The sequence below is a fragment of the Oncorhynchus nerka genome, linkage group LG22 (assembly GCF_034236695.1).
Source record: "Oncorhynchus nerka isolate Pitt River linkage group LG22, Oner_Uvic_2.0, whole genome shotgun sequence".
Classification (NCBI taxonomy): domain Eukaryota; kingdom Metazoa; phylum Chordata; class Actinopteri; order Salmoniformes; family Salmonidae; genus Oncorhynchus; species Oncorhynchus nerka.
In genome coordinates this window covers 45,720,578-45,739,366 of record NC_088417.1, presented here as the reverse complement: position 1 = coordinate 45,739,366, position 18,789 = coordinate 45,720,578, and the positions used below count along the sequence as shown (strand labels likewise).

The following is an 18,789-nucleotide window of genomic DNA, read 5'->3' as shown; positions in this document are numbered from 1 at the left end:
TCCATGACATTGCAGTAAGAGAAAATGAAACCTCTTGTAATCCTCTGTTTTTTTTCTATTTTTACAGTGGTTGGCAAGGCAAAGCAAGGCAGTGGGTGTTGCTGTGGAGCCACACTGTCACCAACATACGAAGTGCAGGCTGGATTAATAATTTACTCTGCCTCATGTGGACTGCTGCTTTAAGTCTTCACGGGTGCTTTCCCAAACTGTGGCCATTCCATAATTCATACTCTACATCTGCATGTTCAATCATTTATAATACAGGCTAAGTTGGAGAAACAAGAAAAAGTCTCCACACACTTCCATTTAGATGCAAATGTCGTTAATTGTGGCTGAGTTTTCAGTCTGTCGATCTTCATCAGAGTATGTCCTCACAAACAATAGTGGGACAAATAAGGCCACACAGGCTGCGTTTATGTTCCATCTAGTCTTTATATGGCCCTTTTTGGGTACTTTAGATTACCCCGGGTATCTGTAATTACATCTGGTTCACCGTGACTGCGTTTAGACAGGCAGCCCAATTCTGATCTTTTTTCCACTAGTTGGTCTATTGACCAATCACATTAGAGTTTTTCATATCAGATCAATTGATCTGATTGGTGAAAAGACCAATTAGTGAGTGGAAAAATTCAGAATTGGGCTGCCTGTCTAAACGCAGTCACAGTGAGCCAGATATTATCACAGACACCTGTGGGCATCGAAAGTACCCAAAATGGTCACTAGATGTCATAATATTAGAATGAAATATAAAGACTAGATAGAAAAAAACATATTATAGATGTATTTCTACTAGAACAAAACACTGGGTTCCTGTTAACAGCACATTTGTTTTTTAAACATTGTTTTTGTTCTAGTAGAAATACATCTATAGTATGTTATATTCTATCTAGTTAGTATAAGGAACCCATACTCTCAAAAACAGTAACACAGTTGAAAAGCGGCAAAAAAAATGAATTAAAGGTAAACACTTATACACACACAACACTATATACATATGTAGAACCAGGAGAAATCTAACAAAATAACTAGATAAATGTATAGGTTAAGGTAACCTGTCGGGGACGTATCGGGCCAATAGGCCGCCATGAATACAGGACACCCTAATACATTTTACATTTACATTTAAGTCATTTAGCAGACGCTCTTATCCAGAGCGACTTACAAATTGGTGCATTCACCTTATGACATCCAGTGGAACAGCCACTTTACAATAGTGCATCTAAATCTTTTAAGGGGGGTGAGAAGGATTACTTTATCCTATCCTAGGTATTCCTTAAAGAGGTGGGGTTTCAGGTGTCTCCGGAAGGTGGTGATTGACTCCGCTGTCCTGGCGTCGTGAGGGAGTTTGTTCCACCATTGGGGGGCCAGAGCAGCGAACAGTTTTGACTGGGCTGCGCGGGAACTGTACTTCCTCAGTGGTAGGGAGGCGAGCAGGCCAGAGGTGGATGAACGCAGTGCCCTTGTTTGGGTGTAGGGCCTGATCAGAGCCTGGAGGTACTGAGGTGCCGTTCCCCTCACAGCTCCGTAGGCAAGCACCATGGTCTTGTAGCGGATGCGAGCTTCAACTGGAAGCCAGTGGAGAGAGCGGAGGAGCGGGGTGACGTGAGAGAACTTGGGAAGGTTGAACACCAGACGGGAAGCGAAGATGATGACAATAGGAATTTACAACATGACCCTCATATCAAAATCCTCATTAAGTCCTAACGGCTGTAGGGTACCTAAAGTATAGATAAGGTCATTATCCTCTGTTCTTGGTGACACTTCCACCTTCTCAGTGCTCTGGAATTGTTGAGAAGAGACACTGTGAGAGCATTGGACAGAGTGAAAATAAAACGTTTTCATCCTTGTGTCTTTTAGAAAGAAGTCTTACGTTTGCTTATTCTCTATTTCAAGCGTCTGGATGTCTTGCGCAAGTACATTTAGTCACAAACACAGCATAGAATGTAAATCCAGTTTTTTTTGTGTTGCATCTGACCACACCTTTAACACAGTATGTTTTTCCAGACCTAGGCTGTCAGAACTCAAGTTGTTTTTGGCGTTGTTGCACTGAGCACAATTGCCACAAGGGTAGCTTCCATCTCTCAGGGGAGTAAGGAGGGTTTTGTTTAGGACCGTGTTAAAGCTGGCTTGGACTAGTCCACTGTGAAGATTGGGGGAACGTTTGTTGGGGGGTTCCTTGAATTCCTGGCTGAGTGTTGGGTCTGAGGTGAGCATATGCCAGTATTTCATCCATATGTTTTTAATCATAAGGCTTTGGGGTGAATGTAGTGATGCAAGTGAAAGAATGTTGAAAATACATCAGGCAACTTTAAAGCTAGAATCCTTAAATGAAACAATAACACATCTGTTTCTGTGAAAAGCTGAGGGATGAGCCTGGAGAAATGCAACCACTCTCAAAATTATAGACAGAGCTATGGATGCAAGGACTGACCATGCATGATATCAATATTATAGTTTTAACCATGTTTTGAGGCTATAAAGTTGTTTAAATTTTGTAAAATATTTTTTACATTTACTTTGTTTACAAACATTGGAGTAAAACAAGCTTATATTTTGGGTTCTGATGGGGTAAAACAGTTGAACTATTTATAAGTCATGTTCTTCAAGAACCAATGGTTTCCAATATAATACATTCATAAGTCAAAAAATGAATGTAGAATTTATGGATTCTAGCTTTAAAGACTGGAGTGTTTCCAAACATAACAGATTTCCATAGAAAAATCTAAATGTTACAGTTGATTAAGATTAAGATCACTTTTCTGATCAGTTGAACACAAGATCCAACCGAAATTTGACTTCCTCTTTTAACCCAACCCCTCCGAAAGACACATATACGTACACAGTATACAGGTGTTGGGAGAGGTGCGAACGTGTATCATCACGCTGTTGATTAGTATGGTTAAAGAGGGATACTTTGAGGGAGATGTGAACTTCAAACATCATGATCGTTGCATGTTAATAGCAACACACACACACACACACTTACCTAGTTATTCCTCACCTATTAATTTATCACAGCAACATGAAAGTCCTGGATTTGATGAGCCCCCCTGCAGTACTTACTTCAACCAGGAGACGGCAAAACAGACCACCAATGAAAATATAAGCACTCCTTACAAATGCCTCATACTGTAAATACAGTAGATTCCAATCACAGGATTCCAATCCAATCACAGAATAGTAAGTGTTCTCTGGGGGCACTATACAGAGGAAGTAGAGGTAGTCATTACCAATAAGCGAGGCGCAGCCCATGCCTTAGGGCCGGCATGTTAAGACTTCCTTTGGTGAATGACACCCAGTGTAATCCATTTGTGAATTGTATAACCCCAGCATTATGACAGAAATGGGCCCCTGGCTTCTCTGGAAAGAAGAGAAGAGAATATGTCAGGTTCTTAAGTGTCTTTCCCATCTTTGAGTGTTCTGGAGCCTAGCTGAAATGTCCCAGCTATGAGATCACCCCTGGCCGGCCTGGCTGATGAGTGTATGAGAGAGCTCTCTCAAGACTTCCTGATAAGGGTTTCTAACCACCTCGTGTGAGAGGTTCCCTCTATAGAAAAAAGCTTTTGGATGGATACTGGGGGGACTCAAAGGTCCACTGTGTCTCTTGCTACCTCTCAGTGGGCTGGGGCTGGATTACCCAGGCTAGCCCTGGTTTAGACTGGAGAGAGAGAGGGGCATTCTCCTTCCCAGCATGTCAACCAGAGGGGAAGACTTTCTCCACTCTGTATGAGTCACTGGCTCAGGCCAGGAATGGTGCATGCACTTAGTTTCCTGACATGGTTGGTTAAGAGTTCCACATGGGTGATTACACACCACTCATTCAACAAGGAATAATATTTTGGATGGAACTATGTGATTTCAAAATGAATTCTTAGCCTATACAATTTTGTTAAACTGCTCCCACGTCTTGTAGAACATTCAATGTAAATGTTTATTATGGTATTGTTGCAGTGGAGGCTGCTGAGGGGAGGGCGGCTCGTAATAACAGCTGGAACGGAGCGAATGAAATGGCATCAAACATCTGTATTTGATACAATTCCACTGATTCCGCTCCAGTCATTACCACGAGCCCGTCCTCCCCAATTAAGGTGCCACCAACCTCCTGTGTTTAGTTGAAAGCAGCTGGAACAAACCACCCTATAACATAATACTATAGACTACTACACTCTTATAAAAAAAGGTGCTACCTAGTCCAGAAAGGGTTATTCATAGGAGAACCGTTTGAGGAACCCTTTTTGGTTCTAGGTAGAACCCTTTCGCTTCCATGAAGAACCCGTTCCACAGAAGATTCTACCTGGAACCCAAAAGGGTTCTACCTGGAACTGAAAATTATTATCCTATGGGAACAACCGAACCCTTTTGGAACCCTTTTTTCTAAAAGTGTACAGAATGGGTTACTGGGACACTACTACAATAAATGGAACACTGTACTATACAGCAGATATGGAACACTGATATAAAACATACAATTCAAATTAGATTTATCACATGTGCCGAATAAAACAGGTGTAGTAGACCTTACAGTGAAATGCTTACTTATGAGCCCTTAACCAACAACACAGTTTTTCAAAAGTAAGTCAAATAAATGTGCTAAATAAACTAAAGGAAAAATAGTAACACAATAAAAATAACAATAACGAGGGTACATACAAGAGGTACTGAGTCAATGTGCAGGGGTACGGGGTAGTCGAGGTAATATGGACATGTAGGTACACATAGATAATAAACAGAGAGTAGCAGCAGCGTGTGTGAAGAGTGTGTGTGTGTGTGTGTGTGTGTGTGTGTGTGTGTGTGTGTGTGTGTGTGTGTACATCGAGCCAGTGCAAGAAAAATAATAATAGATAAGAATAAAATAAGGGGGTCAATGCAAACAGTGTTCCAGAGTAAGTAATAAACATGCAAGGAAGTGAATGATCCAGAGTCACGTTATTTACAACGAGAGGGCTGGTTGAAGGCCCCTCACATATGTAAAATGATATGATTCATTCTAGGAGCCAATGGAACACATTGGTAAAGTAGACCCCAAGCAATAAATAATTGTTATCTTATCTTATTTGTAGGCTCAAATCGGTATGAAATCCCTACAGTTGCAGATTTTTAGCAGTATTTGCAATTGCAAATTAAAACTGTATGGAAACTGAATAGCCAAATTAGCATTCGTCATGATCGTACTGTGTTGGAGGAAGTTGCACATCTAAATCTGGAGTTGCCAACACAGTAACCACAAACAAGTGTGGACTTGTATCTCCACTGCACTGCTAAAATCTTATGCGAAATAACTATTTTCCCTGACATGAGGTGATGATTTGTTACATAGATAAACAGCACAGACTCTGTCTAGACTGACACAAACACACACAGGCGCGCACACACACGTACACACTATGATTTATAAAGGGGTTATATATCATTTATAAACAAGCCAATTTATTAGTTTCAAACTGTAATGAACAGTTAAGGCATTAGTTGAGTTTGTGATTGATTCACGGTCCCATTATTGATAACATTTCGATTTGCAAGTGTAGCAGATTAAATAAAGGCCTGTGATGTGTGGATTTACCCAGGCCTAACACTTGCTCACTAAATGGGCTCGTAATTTAAACAGTTTAAGATTAAACAACAATTTGTCGCTTTGCTAATCCGAGTTTGAGCAGGTTGATGTAACCCCCCCAGATAAATTCCCCTTTCTGAAGTGACATCGATGCGTTCTTGACCAGCCAGCCCTTTACGCACCCATCTCCTGCAAAATGTAGTGCAGTCATTGGTAGTGTGGCTTGCCTCCTCGGACCGTTTTGGAACTCAGCAATACTATTGGTCTACAGCCGCATCCATCATAAGATTATCTGTTTCGGGGTAGGTTGGTACGGACGCCAAAGCTTGAGAGAAAAGGACTGCAATTTAATCGCCCAGTCGAAGAATCCGCAACTATTACCGTGTCTCGTCGTTTCACTTACTTCCCCTTTTCATCACTAATATGATGTTATCATGAGGAATGCACAGAAGGTTTACCTGGGATTTTTGACAGCCAAGAACTGAATATTATTTCAGCACTTCCCTCCCGGACAAGCACAGTTTTTCGCGTGCAGTTTTTTGGTGATGCCGTTTGGATCCTAGGCTAGAAGAAGCCAGATCCACGTTTGCCCGCCTGCATGTTGTCAGAAAGGTTATTGGGTGTGTAATGTAATGTAGCCAGGTACCTGAATATTGCTATCTGTGTTCTACTACCTTCTTATAATTGGATTGCACATCATAAGTCAAAGATTTCTTCATCCTCCGACCTCGGATACTGTGGACTGGGAGGAAACATGGGACTGCCTGCTCTGGAGTTTAGTGACTGCTATCTGGACAGTCCCCAGTTCCGAGACAGATTGAAGTCTCACGAACTGGAACTGGACAAGACCAATAAATTCATCAAAGAGCTGATCAAAGATGGGAAGGCGCTCATCCAAGCACTGAAAAGTAAGATAATCCATTTGCTCTTTGTGGGGGGGAGAAAGGGAGTGTACACATGACATTAACACAGTTGCAACAATGTAGCACTTTATTGTGACGATGACTGCGCTACTGTGTTCGGCTAAATTACCAAACAATTATGAATGAAGACATTGCCCAATTTATTAGAGACCGATGTGTTAAATCTCTAATGATCTTACGTAGTTTACCCAAAATAGTTTCACTAACAGCAAAGTGGATTTTAGATTTAAAGTAGCATACAGTGCATTCAGAAAGAACCCCTGACTTTTTACACATTTTGTTATGTTACAGCCTTATTCTAAAATTGATAAAATCTTTTTTCCCCTCATTGATCTACACACAATACTCCATAATGACAAAGTGAAATCAGGTTTTTAGAAATGTTTGCAAATGTATTAAAAATATCAGAAATACCTTATTTACATAAGTATTCAGACCCTTTAATATGAGACTCAAAATAGAGCTCAGGTGCATCCTGCTTCCGTTGATCACACTTGAGATGTTTCTACAACTTGACTGGAGTCCACCTGTGTTAAATTCAATTGATTGGACATGATTTAGAAAGACACACTTGTCTATATAAGGTCCCACAGTTGACAGTGTATGTCAGAGCAGAAATGAAACCATGAGGTTGAAGGAATTGTCTATAGAGCTCTGAGACAGGATTGTGTTGAGGCACAGATATGGCGAAGGGTACCAAAAAATATCTGCAGCATTGAAGGTCCCCAAGAGCACACATTCTTAAATAGAAGAGGTTTGGAACCGCCAAGACTCTTTCTAGAGCTGGCTGCCAAACTGAGCAATTGGGGGAGAAGGGCCTTGGTCAGGGAGGTGACCAAGAACCCAATGGTCACTCTGACAGAGCTCCAGTGTTCCTCTATGGATATGGTAGAACCTTCCAGAAGTACAACCATTTCTGCAGAAATCCACCAATCAGGCCTTTATGGTAGAGTGGTCAGACGGAAGCCACTCCTCAGTAAATGGCACATGACAGCCCTCTTGGAGTTTGCCAAAAGGAACCTAAATGACTCTCAGACCATGAGAAACAAGATTCTCAGGTCTGATGAAACCAAGATTGAACTCTTTGGCCTGAATGCCAAGCATCACGTCTGGAGGATACCTGGCACCATCCCTATGATGACGCATGGTGGTGGCAGCATCAGCATCATGCTGTGAGGATGTTTTTCTGAGGCAGGGACTGGAAAACTAGTTAGGATTGAGGGAAAGATGAACGGAGAAAAGTACAGAGAGATTCTTGATGAAAACCTGCTCCAGAGCGCTCAGGACCTCAGATGGGGTGGAGGTTCACCTTCCAACAGGACAACGACCCTAACATGCTGATCAGACCTGTCTGCGTGCGCCATCACGCTCATTTTGATTTTGTCCACCCACACCTGACGCGATCAGGACACGCAGGTTGAAATATCAAAACTCTCTCTCAACCAATTATATTAATTTGGGGACAGGTCGATAAGCAAACATTTATGGCAATTTAGTTAGCTAGCTTGCTGTTGCTAGCTAATTTGTCCAGGGATATAAACATTGGTTTGTTATTTTACCTGAAATGCACAAGGTCCTCTACTCCGACAATTAATCCACAAATAAAAGGGTAAAACGGTTTGTTTTCTAGTAATCTCTCCTCTTTCAGGTTTCTTATTCTTCTTTGGACCTTATATGGCAGTTGGCAACCAACTTTAAGGTGCATTACCACTACCGACTCGACTGGAGTGTGGACCTCAGTTCATCTTTCAATCACCCACGTGGGTATATGCTCCTAAAAACCAATGAGGAGATGGGAGAGGCGGGACTTGCAGAGCATTAAGCATCACAAATAGAACCACATTCTATTTTAGAGCCGGTCCACACAGACACGCGTGAGCAATGATGAGAGTGTGAGTCCAATCTCGCAACCTTACAGTTAACTAGTCCAACGCTCTAACGACCTGCCTCTCTCTCATTGCACTCCACAAGGAGACTGCCTGTTACGCGAATGCAGTAAGCCAAGGTAAATTGCTAGCTAGTATTAAACTTATCTTATAAAAAACAATCAATCATAATCACTAGTTAACTACACATGGTTGATGATATTACTAGATATTTAGATATTATCTAGCGTGTCCTGCGTTGCATATAATCTGACTGAGCATAGAAGCATACAAGTATCTAAGTATCAGAAGCAGGCGCGTAAACATTCATTCAAACACCACTTTAGTGCGTTTTGCCAGCAGCTCTTCGTTGTGCGTCAAGCATTGCGCTGTTTATGATTTCAAGCCTATCAACTCCTGAGATGAGGCTGGTGTAACCGAAGTGAAATGGCTAGCTAGTTAGCGCGCGCTAATAGCGTTTCAAACGTCACTCGCTCTGAGCCTTCTAGTAGTTGTTCCCCTTGCTCTGCATGGGTAACGCTGCTTCGAGGGTGGCTGTTGTTGTTGTGTTGCTGGTTCGAGCCCAGGGAGGCGCGAGGAGAGGGACGGAAGCTATAATGTTACACTGGCAATACTAAAGTGCCTATAAGAACATCTAATAGTCAAAGGTTAATGAAATACAAATGGTTTAGAGGGAAATAGCCCTATAATTCCTATAATAACTACAACTTAAAACTTCTACTGGAGGTTGACCTCTAGTAAGCACACAGCCAAGACAACGCAGGAGTGGCTTCTGGACAAGGCTCTGAATGCCCTTGATTGGCCCAGCCAGAGCCTGGACATGAACCCGATCGAACATCTCTGGAGAGACCTGAAAATAGCTGTGCGGCAACGCTCCCCATCCAACCTGACAGAGAGGATCTGCCGAGAAGAATGGGAGAAACTCCCCAAATACAGGTGTGCCAAGCTTGTAGCGTCATACCCAAGAAGACTTGATGCCCTCTTCCAAAGGTGCTTCAACAAAGTACTGAGTAAAGGCTCTGAATACTTATAAAAATGAGATATTTTAGTTAAAATGTCTAAAAATCTGTTTTTGCTTTGTCATTATGGGGAATTGTGTATAGATTGATGAGGGGGAAAAAACTATTAAAATCCATTTTAGAATACGGTTGTATGGTAACAAAATGTGGAAAAAGTCAATGGGTCTGAATACTTTCCGAATTGGGTGTTTGTTTTATTTTATTTGACCTTTATTTAACTACGCAAGTCAATGACGGCCTACCGAATGCACTGTGTACTGTGTATATATAAAGTGTGTATGGTAATGTGAAACATTTCCATTATCGCCTGATCTTTTCCTGCAGAATACGGTTGTAAGATGAAGGACTTAGTCATTAAACATCATCAGTCAGTGTCGGTTCAGATAGAGGGGAGTAGAACACTGCGTGAGTTGACAGGTGCTTGCTGGTCAGAGTTGGGATTTGGAACAATCTACAGTATCAAGCCTCAAACAAAAGTCCCATGTTCACAAGTCACCAGGCAGCTAGTGTGAAGTACAAGAGCTAGTCCTTACATTTAGCTACTCTTGCCTCATACAGTAACACACTGTTACCACACTACTATACATTACCTAAAGTTTCCACTCCACTCTAACTCATGATAGATGTTCAGAACCGGCCAATAAACTCCACGCTCTTCTGTACAGTCCACTGTCAGCTAACATTCACAGTCTGGACAGCTTTTGTCGATCAGGGACATCTAGAAATCAAACAGAATGACCCGTATTGACCCTAGTCCCAGATCAGAGGGGAACTGGGGTTAGGGATCGTCAACTATTGTAGCTACTGCTGGTTGTGTAGCTGCAGACACCACAGGCCATATAAAATGTGTTTTAATTGCATGTTACATGGGAATAATGTAAGCCTATGTTACAGTTTTCACATTATTTTGAAGCGCTCTACTTTAGTGAGAATTGAATCCAGAATCAACTTGTCAATCCTTGTTCTGGTTGCTAGCGGTGATTGCAAAACAACAAGAACATGTTTGTTACCTCTAACATGCTTGTCACTACTCACCACAAGAGAAAGTAAACCATATGTTACACCTGGGGAGTGACTTTAGGCTACTATTCAACCCCCTGTCACATCTGAAATATCAGTGTCATTTACCGCCTCCCCATCCTGTTGGCTGGAGTGTGGTTCCTGTGGGCCAGGCCTACAGTCAGTCACAGACTTCACAGAGCACCAACACCAGCTGTAGTCCACAACCAGCCAGCCACACCAGCCAGCCTCTGGTGCAAGATGGATGTTCTGTAAGCAAAGGGCAACCTGTCATTAGGGATCCAGGTGAAACGTCTTAAACCTGACCTTAAACATGACATTTCGTGAATCACTCAAATGAAATCAAATGAGGGTTTACCGGCGCTGTTCTGCGGATGGGAAGGCTACATATTTTGACATTAAATGTTGCTTGTTTTGAGTAAATGGGATAAAATGAAAACCAGGTTTTGTTTGAGTTTGCTTTGTGTAAAAGGAGTTTAACCCCTGCCATTGGTTCACCTACTGCGGTATGTCACTGTCACAATATCATAGCTCAAACACACAGGCTTTGCAATTTTAGAGTGAGGTCATCATCGTCTAGAATGGCAAAGTTGTCACCGGGGTTTTCTGAGGTGAAAAATGCTTCAGCCCCTAGAGTATTTTTACATGGCGATGACTGAGAAGCATATATCGATTTCCACACGGTTTAAAATCATTTAACAACAGACACAGCATTTCAGCGAGGAGAGGTGATATTGATTGTCTCCTGTTGCAGGTTTTTATGGACTGTTTTCTAAAGGAGTCTTTCGTGAGTGTGAATCCAAGGCCTATGAAACATGAGTTTCCATGTATTCTGTCCTACAGTGGGTTGATGAAATGACACCAGATGGAGAATTAGGGAGTATGCCTGAGTTTCCCCCTCAGAAACTCAGCAGGCTGTTTCTCATAGTTAACTGTTTATATTTTTCCACCTTACATAAGATGATGTCCTCTCACACTTTCGACGACTGGTATTATTAGGATCAGATGACCAAATCATACATTTTTAGGATATTGTACTTACATAGGTATTGTAGTTACATAGTTATTACTGCAGTATTTGCTGTAGGTAGGTGTTACCTTTCTCACCTACACACTCCACTTACACTTGGTTCCTAATGGAACCCTATTCCCTATGTAGTGCTCTACAGGTCCTATGGGACCTGGTCAAAAGTAGTGCACTGTAATAGGGGATAGGGTGCCAGTGTTTGTTTAGTTGACGCTGTTGTGAAGTGAATGCAGCTAAGAGAAAGTTGCATGGTCCCTGCATTCTTTCACGTAGCCGTTAAACATCCAGGTTCAGCTATAGAAACAGGCCCCTATAAACAGAGGCTCTAAACAGTCTACTCCACTATGTTCCCCTGTAGAAGCATCTCCAACCCTCTGAGAAGCAGAGTGAGAATCCCCAGGACAGAAGTTAGGCCTACCTCAAGAGCACTCTGCTTGGAGGTCCCCCAGCGTGCTTTATGAGTGGTGATGATAGAGCTGGTAAATTACTATCTCTCTACTGTGGTGATGGATGAACCCAATGCAGCCACACAATGTGACTATGACTAATATACACACACTACTGGCCCAGGGAGTCTCTTTCTCTGTAGGCCCTTTCAGAGGTGTATGTGTGCGTGTGCGTGTGTATGTGTGCGTGTGCGTGTGTGAGTGGGGGGCTCTTGCCTTTCAGAACAGAGTCACATTATCCCAGTCTGCCTGCGGGAAGGAGAGAGGAGTGGGTGGTGTCATGAGGAGTGGGGGGTGTCATGAGGAGTGGGGAGGTGTCATGAGGAGTGAGGGGTGTTGTGAGGAGTGGGGGGTGTAGTGAGGAGTGGGGGTGTTGTGAGGGGGTGTAATGAGGAGTGGCGGGATGTAGTGGGGAGTGGGGGTGTTGTGAGGGGGTGTAGTGAGGAGTGGGGGTGTCGTGAGTAGTGGGGGTGTCGTGAGGAGTGGGGGGTGTCGCTAGGAGTGGGGGGTATCGTGAAGAATGGGGGGTGTCGTGAGGAGTGGGGGGTGTCATTGCGTCTCAGGGCATTCTACTGAATGCATCAAATGGGAACAAAGGACAATAAATATGTGCGTGCACGTATGTGAGCGCAAGTGTGTGCGTGTGTGTGAGATAGGGGGAGAAATGGGGGCGGTGGGGGTTGGCATGGGCGGTATTCCTTAAGCAATGACGTAAAGGCGGGGAAATTAGGGCACCCACACCATACAGCTCCGTCTATTATTGCCATTTCTTTGTCAGGGATGTTTCTCTGAGCCCTGAACCTACAGTGGCAGAGCTGCACTTATCACGTATGCTCAGACGGTCCAATCATGTGTTTGGGTTATTTTGGCTTTCTACCAAGATGAGCTAACACAATCCAGGTGGACACAGAGTTGGTAAATATTTGAACTTTAGAAGCTTCATTTAGTTACATCCTTCATAATTGCATAGTCATTCAGCCACTCAGCAGTTTGTGTTCAGGCATATTCCGTCATGTGTTTCCACTCACAAAGACGTGAAACGTATTTCCATGGTATGCACCAGTCTAATTCTCTCTATAGCCTATATACATATAAATGTATGCACATGTTGGTTGTTTTTTTCACCACATTCCGTTTGCTGTTAATTTTTCTACAGTGTAGTGTTACAGAAATTGTAAACCATTAGCCTGCCCTGCAAACCTCCTGCCATGAATTCAGGCCTATTTTGTTTTGTGCAGGTGGACCTCTTCCAAGCGGCCTTCACATAAATGTTGTGAGTGAAGCGTAGCTGGCCTCTCTCTATGTGCAGGAGAGCAGAAGTGCTGGAGGCACTATTGATGACCCAATGGCAATGTCAGTAGGGGATACACTTAAAGAGGACATATGAAGAGAGCGAAAGAGAGAGGATGAAAGGCAAAAGAAAAGGGGAATTGAAAACCATTAAGGCCTGTTTGGTCCTTTTTAGAAACATGAACATTTTCCATCTGGCGAAAGTATGCACAGAGGCTATGGTTTCTGAGCTGGCCTCCACTCTGGCCTCCTAACCGGGAAAGAGGAAGTGGGATTTACACATACGACGTGGAGTTTATTTTCAGGGCTCCCACTCTTGAAATAGGCTATTTCTAATGGCCTTTAGTTACATACAGAGCTGTGTGGATTCTTCACATAGTTTCTTCACACAAACACACACATACAGTTGAAGTCGGACGTTTACATACATTGAAGCAACATCTCAAGACATCAGTCAGGAAGTTAAAGCTTGGTCGCAAATGGGTCTTCCAAATTGACAATGGCCCCAAGAATAGTTCCACAGTTGTGTCAAAATTGCTTAAGGACAACAAAGTCAAGGTATTGGAGTGGCCATCACAAAGCCCTGACCTCAATCCTATAGAAAATCTGTGGGCAGAACTGAAAAAGTGTGTGCGAGCAAGGAGACCTACAAACCTGACTCAGTTACACCAGCTCTGTCAGGAGGAATGGGCCAAAATTCACCCAACTTATTGTGGGAAGCTTGAGGAAGGCTACCCGAATCGTTTGACCCAAGTTAAACAATTTAAAGACAATGCTACCAAATATGAATTCAGTGTATGTACACTTCTTTACCCACCGGGAATGTGATGAAAGAAATAAAACCTGAAATAAATCATTCTCTCTACTATTATTCTGACATTTAACATTCTTATTATAAAGTGGTGATCCTAACTGACCTAAAACAGGGACTTTTTACTAGGATTAAATTTCAGGAATTGTGAAAAACTTAAATGTAGTTTAAATGTATTTAGCTAAGGTGTATGTAAACTTCTGACTTAAACTGTAGACATTGGCTACACTGAATCATTCTCGCCCTAGCTAACCACTATCCTGGTTCTAGTCCTCCTTCAGCATTATGGCCTCTTACAGTAAGTCTGCTTTGAAAAATAGAACCCTTACTGGACCAATAGAGAAAGACACGAGTGTGTGTTGTCACGGATCCCTCTGGAACTTTCATTGCGCACACCTGGCCCCTATTCCCACTGATTGTATTTGTATATATGTGCCGTTTGTTCACCATGGTGCTGTCGATTATTGTTATTATGTCCGTTGGTGCATGTCAGTGCCTGTGCTGTGTGTTTTTGTCACATGAGTTAACGCTGGAGAGACAAATTAGGTACGGGGAGTAAAACATTTAATAAAGAATGGACAAGGAACAAGACAGGAACAGCGTCAGCACACAAGAAAACAAAGACAAAAAAACAATCAATGTAGAAGTGGGGAACAGAGCTGGGGAACTGACAAATATAGGATAGGTAATAACAGGTGATGAGTGAGTCCAGGTGAGTTCAATATCACTGATGTGCTTGACGAGGGAAGGCAGGTGTGCGTAATGAATGACACGAGTGCGTGATGCAGGGCAGCCTGGCACGCTCAATCGCCAGTGGGGGGGGGAGCGGCAGCAGACGTGACAGTTTTGGCCTTTCGTGCCCTTGTGGATTGCGCAGATGATTACGGGTCTTGTCTCGTGTGATAGTCATTATGCGCTAGGTTTATTTATTCGAGGTACTCCTTGCTCTTTTGTTTGGGTTTCAACCCTGTGTTTTTGTTACGTGTTTGTTTAGTCTTCGTCCCCGTGCCTTTACACGGCACGCCGTAATTTGGGACTTAATAAAAACTCCTATTACGCATTCCTGCGCCTGTCTCCCGAATTCATTTGTACCAACGTGACAGAATAATTGACCATTGAGGGACACAGCGGGAATGGCCCATCTGATGCAGCGACTGGTCCGTCGCTGTCATGCACGTCGATCCAGAGCATCCCAAACATGCTCAATGGGTGACATGTCTGGTGAGTATGTAGGCCATGGAGGAACTGGGACATTTTCAGCTTCCAGGAATTGTGTACGGATCCTTGCGACATGAGGACGTGCATTATTATGAATGGTATGACAATGAGCCTCAGTATCTTGTCCCTGTATCTCTGTGCATTCCAATTGCCATCGATAAAATGCAATTGTGTTCGTTGTCCGTAGCTTACAGCAAAAATTATATTTTTGTACATATGGAACATTTCTGGGATCTTGAAACATGTGACCAACACTATAAATGTTGTGTTTATATTTTTGTTCAGTATAGATGTACTGTGTTGCGTCCAGTTGTTGTGACACCAAGGATAGGCAAGGGTCATTCAGGGGACTCTCCATAACATAAGCTGTGCTTTGTGTAATTTGGGTGTTTCTGCACTTTGTGCTTTGATACACATTGATTGGATCTGCTGACTTCCAACATTATTTTTCTGTTGAAACATCATAAAATACTGGGGGAATAGAACAGTGCAGGTCAGGAACAGGAAAGTTCTGAAGGAGGAAGGCCTGTTTACAATCTCCTGGAGGTTATCTGATGGACAATGTGTGGTCAATAAAGAAGGAACAAGGTTAAGATCTGAAACAGAACACATGGTTCAATCTGAATAGGTAGCAGTAAAGTATACTTGGTTTAGCCACTTCAAAGGCATTGCAATTGTTGTTTTGACGTTTAGAGCCAACCAAAATGGTTGTTACAACCTTATAATAGCCTAATGAATTGAATTGGCAACTACCCTTGTTATTTCACTGTTCCATCTAATCTACTGTATGTATGGTGATCAGGCTGCCCTACCTCTGGCTCTCTGTCACCACACACGCATGCGCACACGCACACACACACAGCCTACTGTATAGTCATCATCAGGCTGTTCTACCTCTGGCTGTCTCAGGGATGTTTATTGTAGGAGTTGCTCTGAGGTATGACGTGGTGTAGGGCCTATAAAATACATTCAAATTTATTTTGCCTGATTTTGTCTAGTTTTTTTTCCGAAATTCCATTTTCTTAGTTTACCAGGTTTCTGTTTTTTCAGGTTTTCGCTCTAAAAATCACACTTTGTTAACAGTAAAACAACCAAATGGAATGTTGTAAGTCCAGAACAATGTATAAACCACATCAAGAGACAATCTTTTAGGTCTGGCAAAAATGGAAGACATTTCAATTTTGGGGTAACAACCCTTTAATGCAAGTGCACATCAGGAAGAGACCATTGTTTGGTTCAAGGGATTCCTCGGCATTTTGGCAATGAGGCCATTTTAACATTCATCTAACTCTGGGGAAGTAGATAAAGGGCATCATTGCCAAAATCACGAAGTATCCCTTTAAGTGGCGTTGCTGTAGCGCTCATGTGATTGCAGAGCTTGCAAAACAGAGCTTGCAAACTTGGTTTGATGAAAATAATCTTCATATTATTATGCCAGGTAGGCTACTTTGTAGTCACAATTTAATTGAGAAGGTTTTTAGGAAAGGCTTTCCATCTCCATCAAAAGAAAGTGATCATTTGCATTATCGCCAACGGCTACACAAATTATAGACATACACACATACACACAGACAGGGGCATTCCTGTGCCATTTCAGAAAGTCACTGATGCATTTTGTTCATGTCTTATATTCAGTGTTGGTAATACCGGCTGTTCTAGCTGGCTAGCTAAATGCTAAACGAGCGCATTGCCAACATTTTATACGGTCTCTGAACTAAAGGATTTGCAGGACAGACATCCCAGCTCATAAAGTTATACAAGTAACAAAATGCTACTCACAGTTTGCTGCACGCACAAAACATATATTAGACAGCTAGGCTCTTGATTCATGAGGGGATTCTCTGCTGTTACCAAGCGAACATTGATTTTGGAAGAAGATATCCACTTAGCTAGATAGCTAAGTAGCTATTAAATTAGCAAACCAAATGCACAACTGCAGAGCATTTAGCACATTTTAGATAGTTAACTTAACAGTTATAAGATATCTAGCTGGCAAACATTTAGTTGTGAATTCCATACTGTAACTAGATCACCTGGCGCATGCTGCACAACAGTGCTGCACAACACACTCACAAGGCTCCGGTCACTTGTCGTTGTGTGCTTGTAAACAAACACCATGTGACAGGGGACTACCGGTAAGCTTCATAATAAACAATTACAGTGGCTTGCGAAAGTATTCACCCCCCTTGGCATTTTTTTCCCTATTTTGTTGCCCTACAACCTGGAATTAAAATTGATTTGTTTTGGGGGGTGGGGGGGGGGGGTTGTATCATTAGATTTACACAACATTCCTACCACTTTGAAGATACAACATATTTTTTATTGTGAAACAAACAAGAAATAAGACACAAAAAAAACCCAGAAAACTTGAGTGTGCATAACTATTCACCCCCCCAAAGTCAATACTTTGTAGAGACACCTTTTGCAGCAATTACAGCTGCAAGTCTCTAGGGGTATGTCTCTATAAGCTTAGCACATCTAGCCACTTGGATTTTTGCCCATTCTTCAAGGCAAAACTGCTCCTGCTGCTTCAAGTTGGATGGGTTCCGCTGGTGTACAGCAATATTTAAGTCATACCACAGATTCTCAATTGGATTGCGGTCTGGGCTTTGACTAGGCCATTCCAAGACATTTAAATGTTTTCCCTTAAACCACTTGAGTGTTGCTTTAACAGTATGCTTAGGGTCATTGTCCTGCTGGAAGGTGAACCTCCGTCCCAGTCTCAAATCTCTGGAAGACTGAAACAGGTTTCCCTCAAGAATTTCCCTGTATTTTGCGCCACCCATTGTTGGACAAATTATGATAATGCCATGTTAATGTAAGAGCTGATTGAAAAGACCGCCTGAAATGTCAGCCTGTTTTGGTGGAATGGAGTTTTGGCCTGCCTGGTGACATCACCAGGTGGGACATTGGTTAATAAACCAATACGAAAGCGAGTTCCAAACCTCTCCGTCAATAACAGCTAGTTTTCAGTTTTCCCTCCCCACTCAGACCACTTCCAGACAGCCCTAGCAGAATTCTTGCTTGAGAATTTGCTCCTTGCTAAGATGCTATTTTTGATAATTTTTGACAATTTTAATTGAAAATAATCACAGTAAGGTACTTCATTGTTACCCAGAAATGATTTAATATTGAGATAAAAACGGCTTTATTGGACCGTCAAAAGGTATTAGAAATACATCAAAACACAATAATATTGAAGTAAAAACCCCTGCCAACTAATATCAATACTTACTTATATTTAGTTTTTGATAAATTATTATTATATGTTTAAGAAACATTGCCTTGTGCCTTGTAATTCCGTTACCAAAAACCCACATACAGTATCTTAAAGATATTTTCTAATTTCTCTCCCTCATGAGGAGGGAGGCAAATGAAAGTTCACGTAACTAACAAGAAAAGGAAGACATTCCAAATAGTTTTTACTGAAAAATCTGTAACAGAATGACTGCAACTGAATTGGCTACAATGTGAAATCATATTATTCACAAACCACTGTTGGGTCACTTGCTAATTTCTGTATAGTACAGATCAGGGGCCTATGGAGTCATTCTATTACCTTCATTCTGTTACCGGGTGTTAATCCACTTCACATACA

General features: G+C 42.2%; 1 protein-coding gene across 4 annotated transcripts in view; it reads left to right on the top strand.

Moving 5' to 3' along the window:
• The first annotated feature begins 5,838 nt into the window (after positions 1 to 5,838).
• The window catches only part of LOC115105249 (rho GTPase-activating protein 26-like), a 125,953-nt gene continuing 113,002 nt past the window's right edge, over positions 5,839 to 18,789 (top strand). For 3 of the 4 annotated variants that reach the window (XM_029627039.2, XM_029627038.2, XM_029627036.2), the window contains exon 1: positions 5,839 to 6,459. In XM_029627039.2, coding sequence (XP_029482899.1) covers positions 6,306 to 6,459 — 154 coding nt within the window. In that variant the 5' untranslated portion in view covers positions 5,839 to 6,305. The remainder of the gene's footprint in view (positions 6,460 to 18,789) is intronic. The other variant, XM_029627037.2, reaches the window with a different exon arrangement.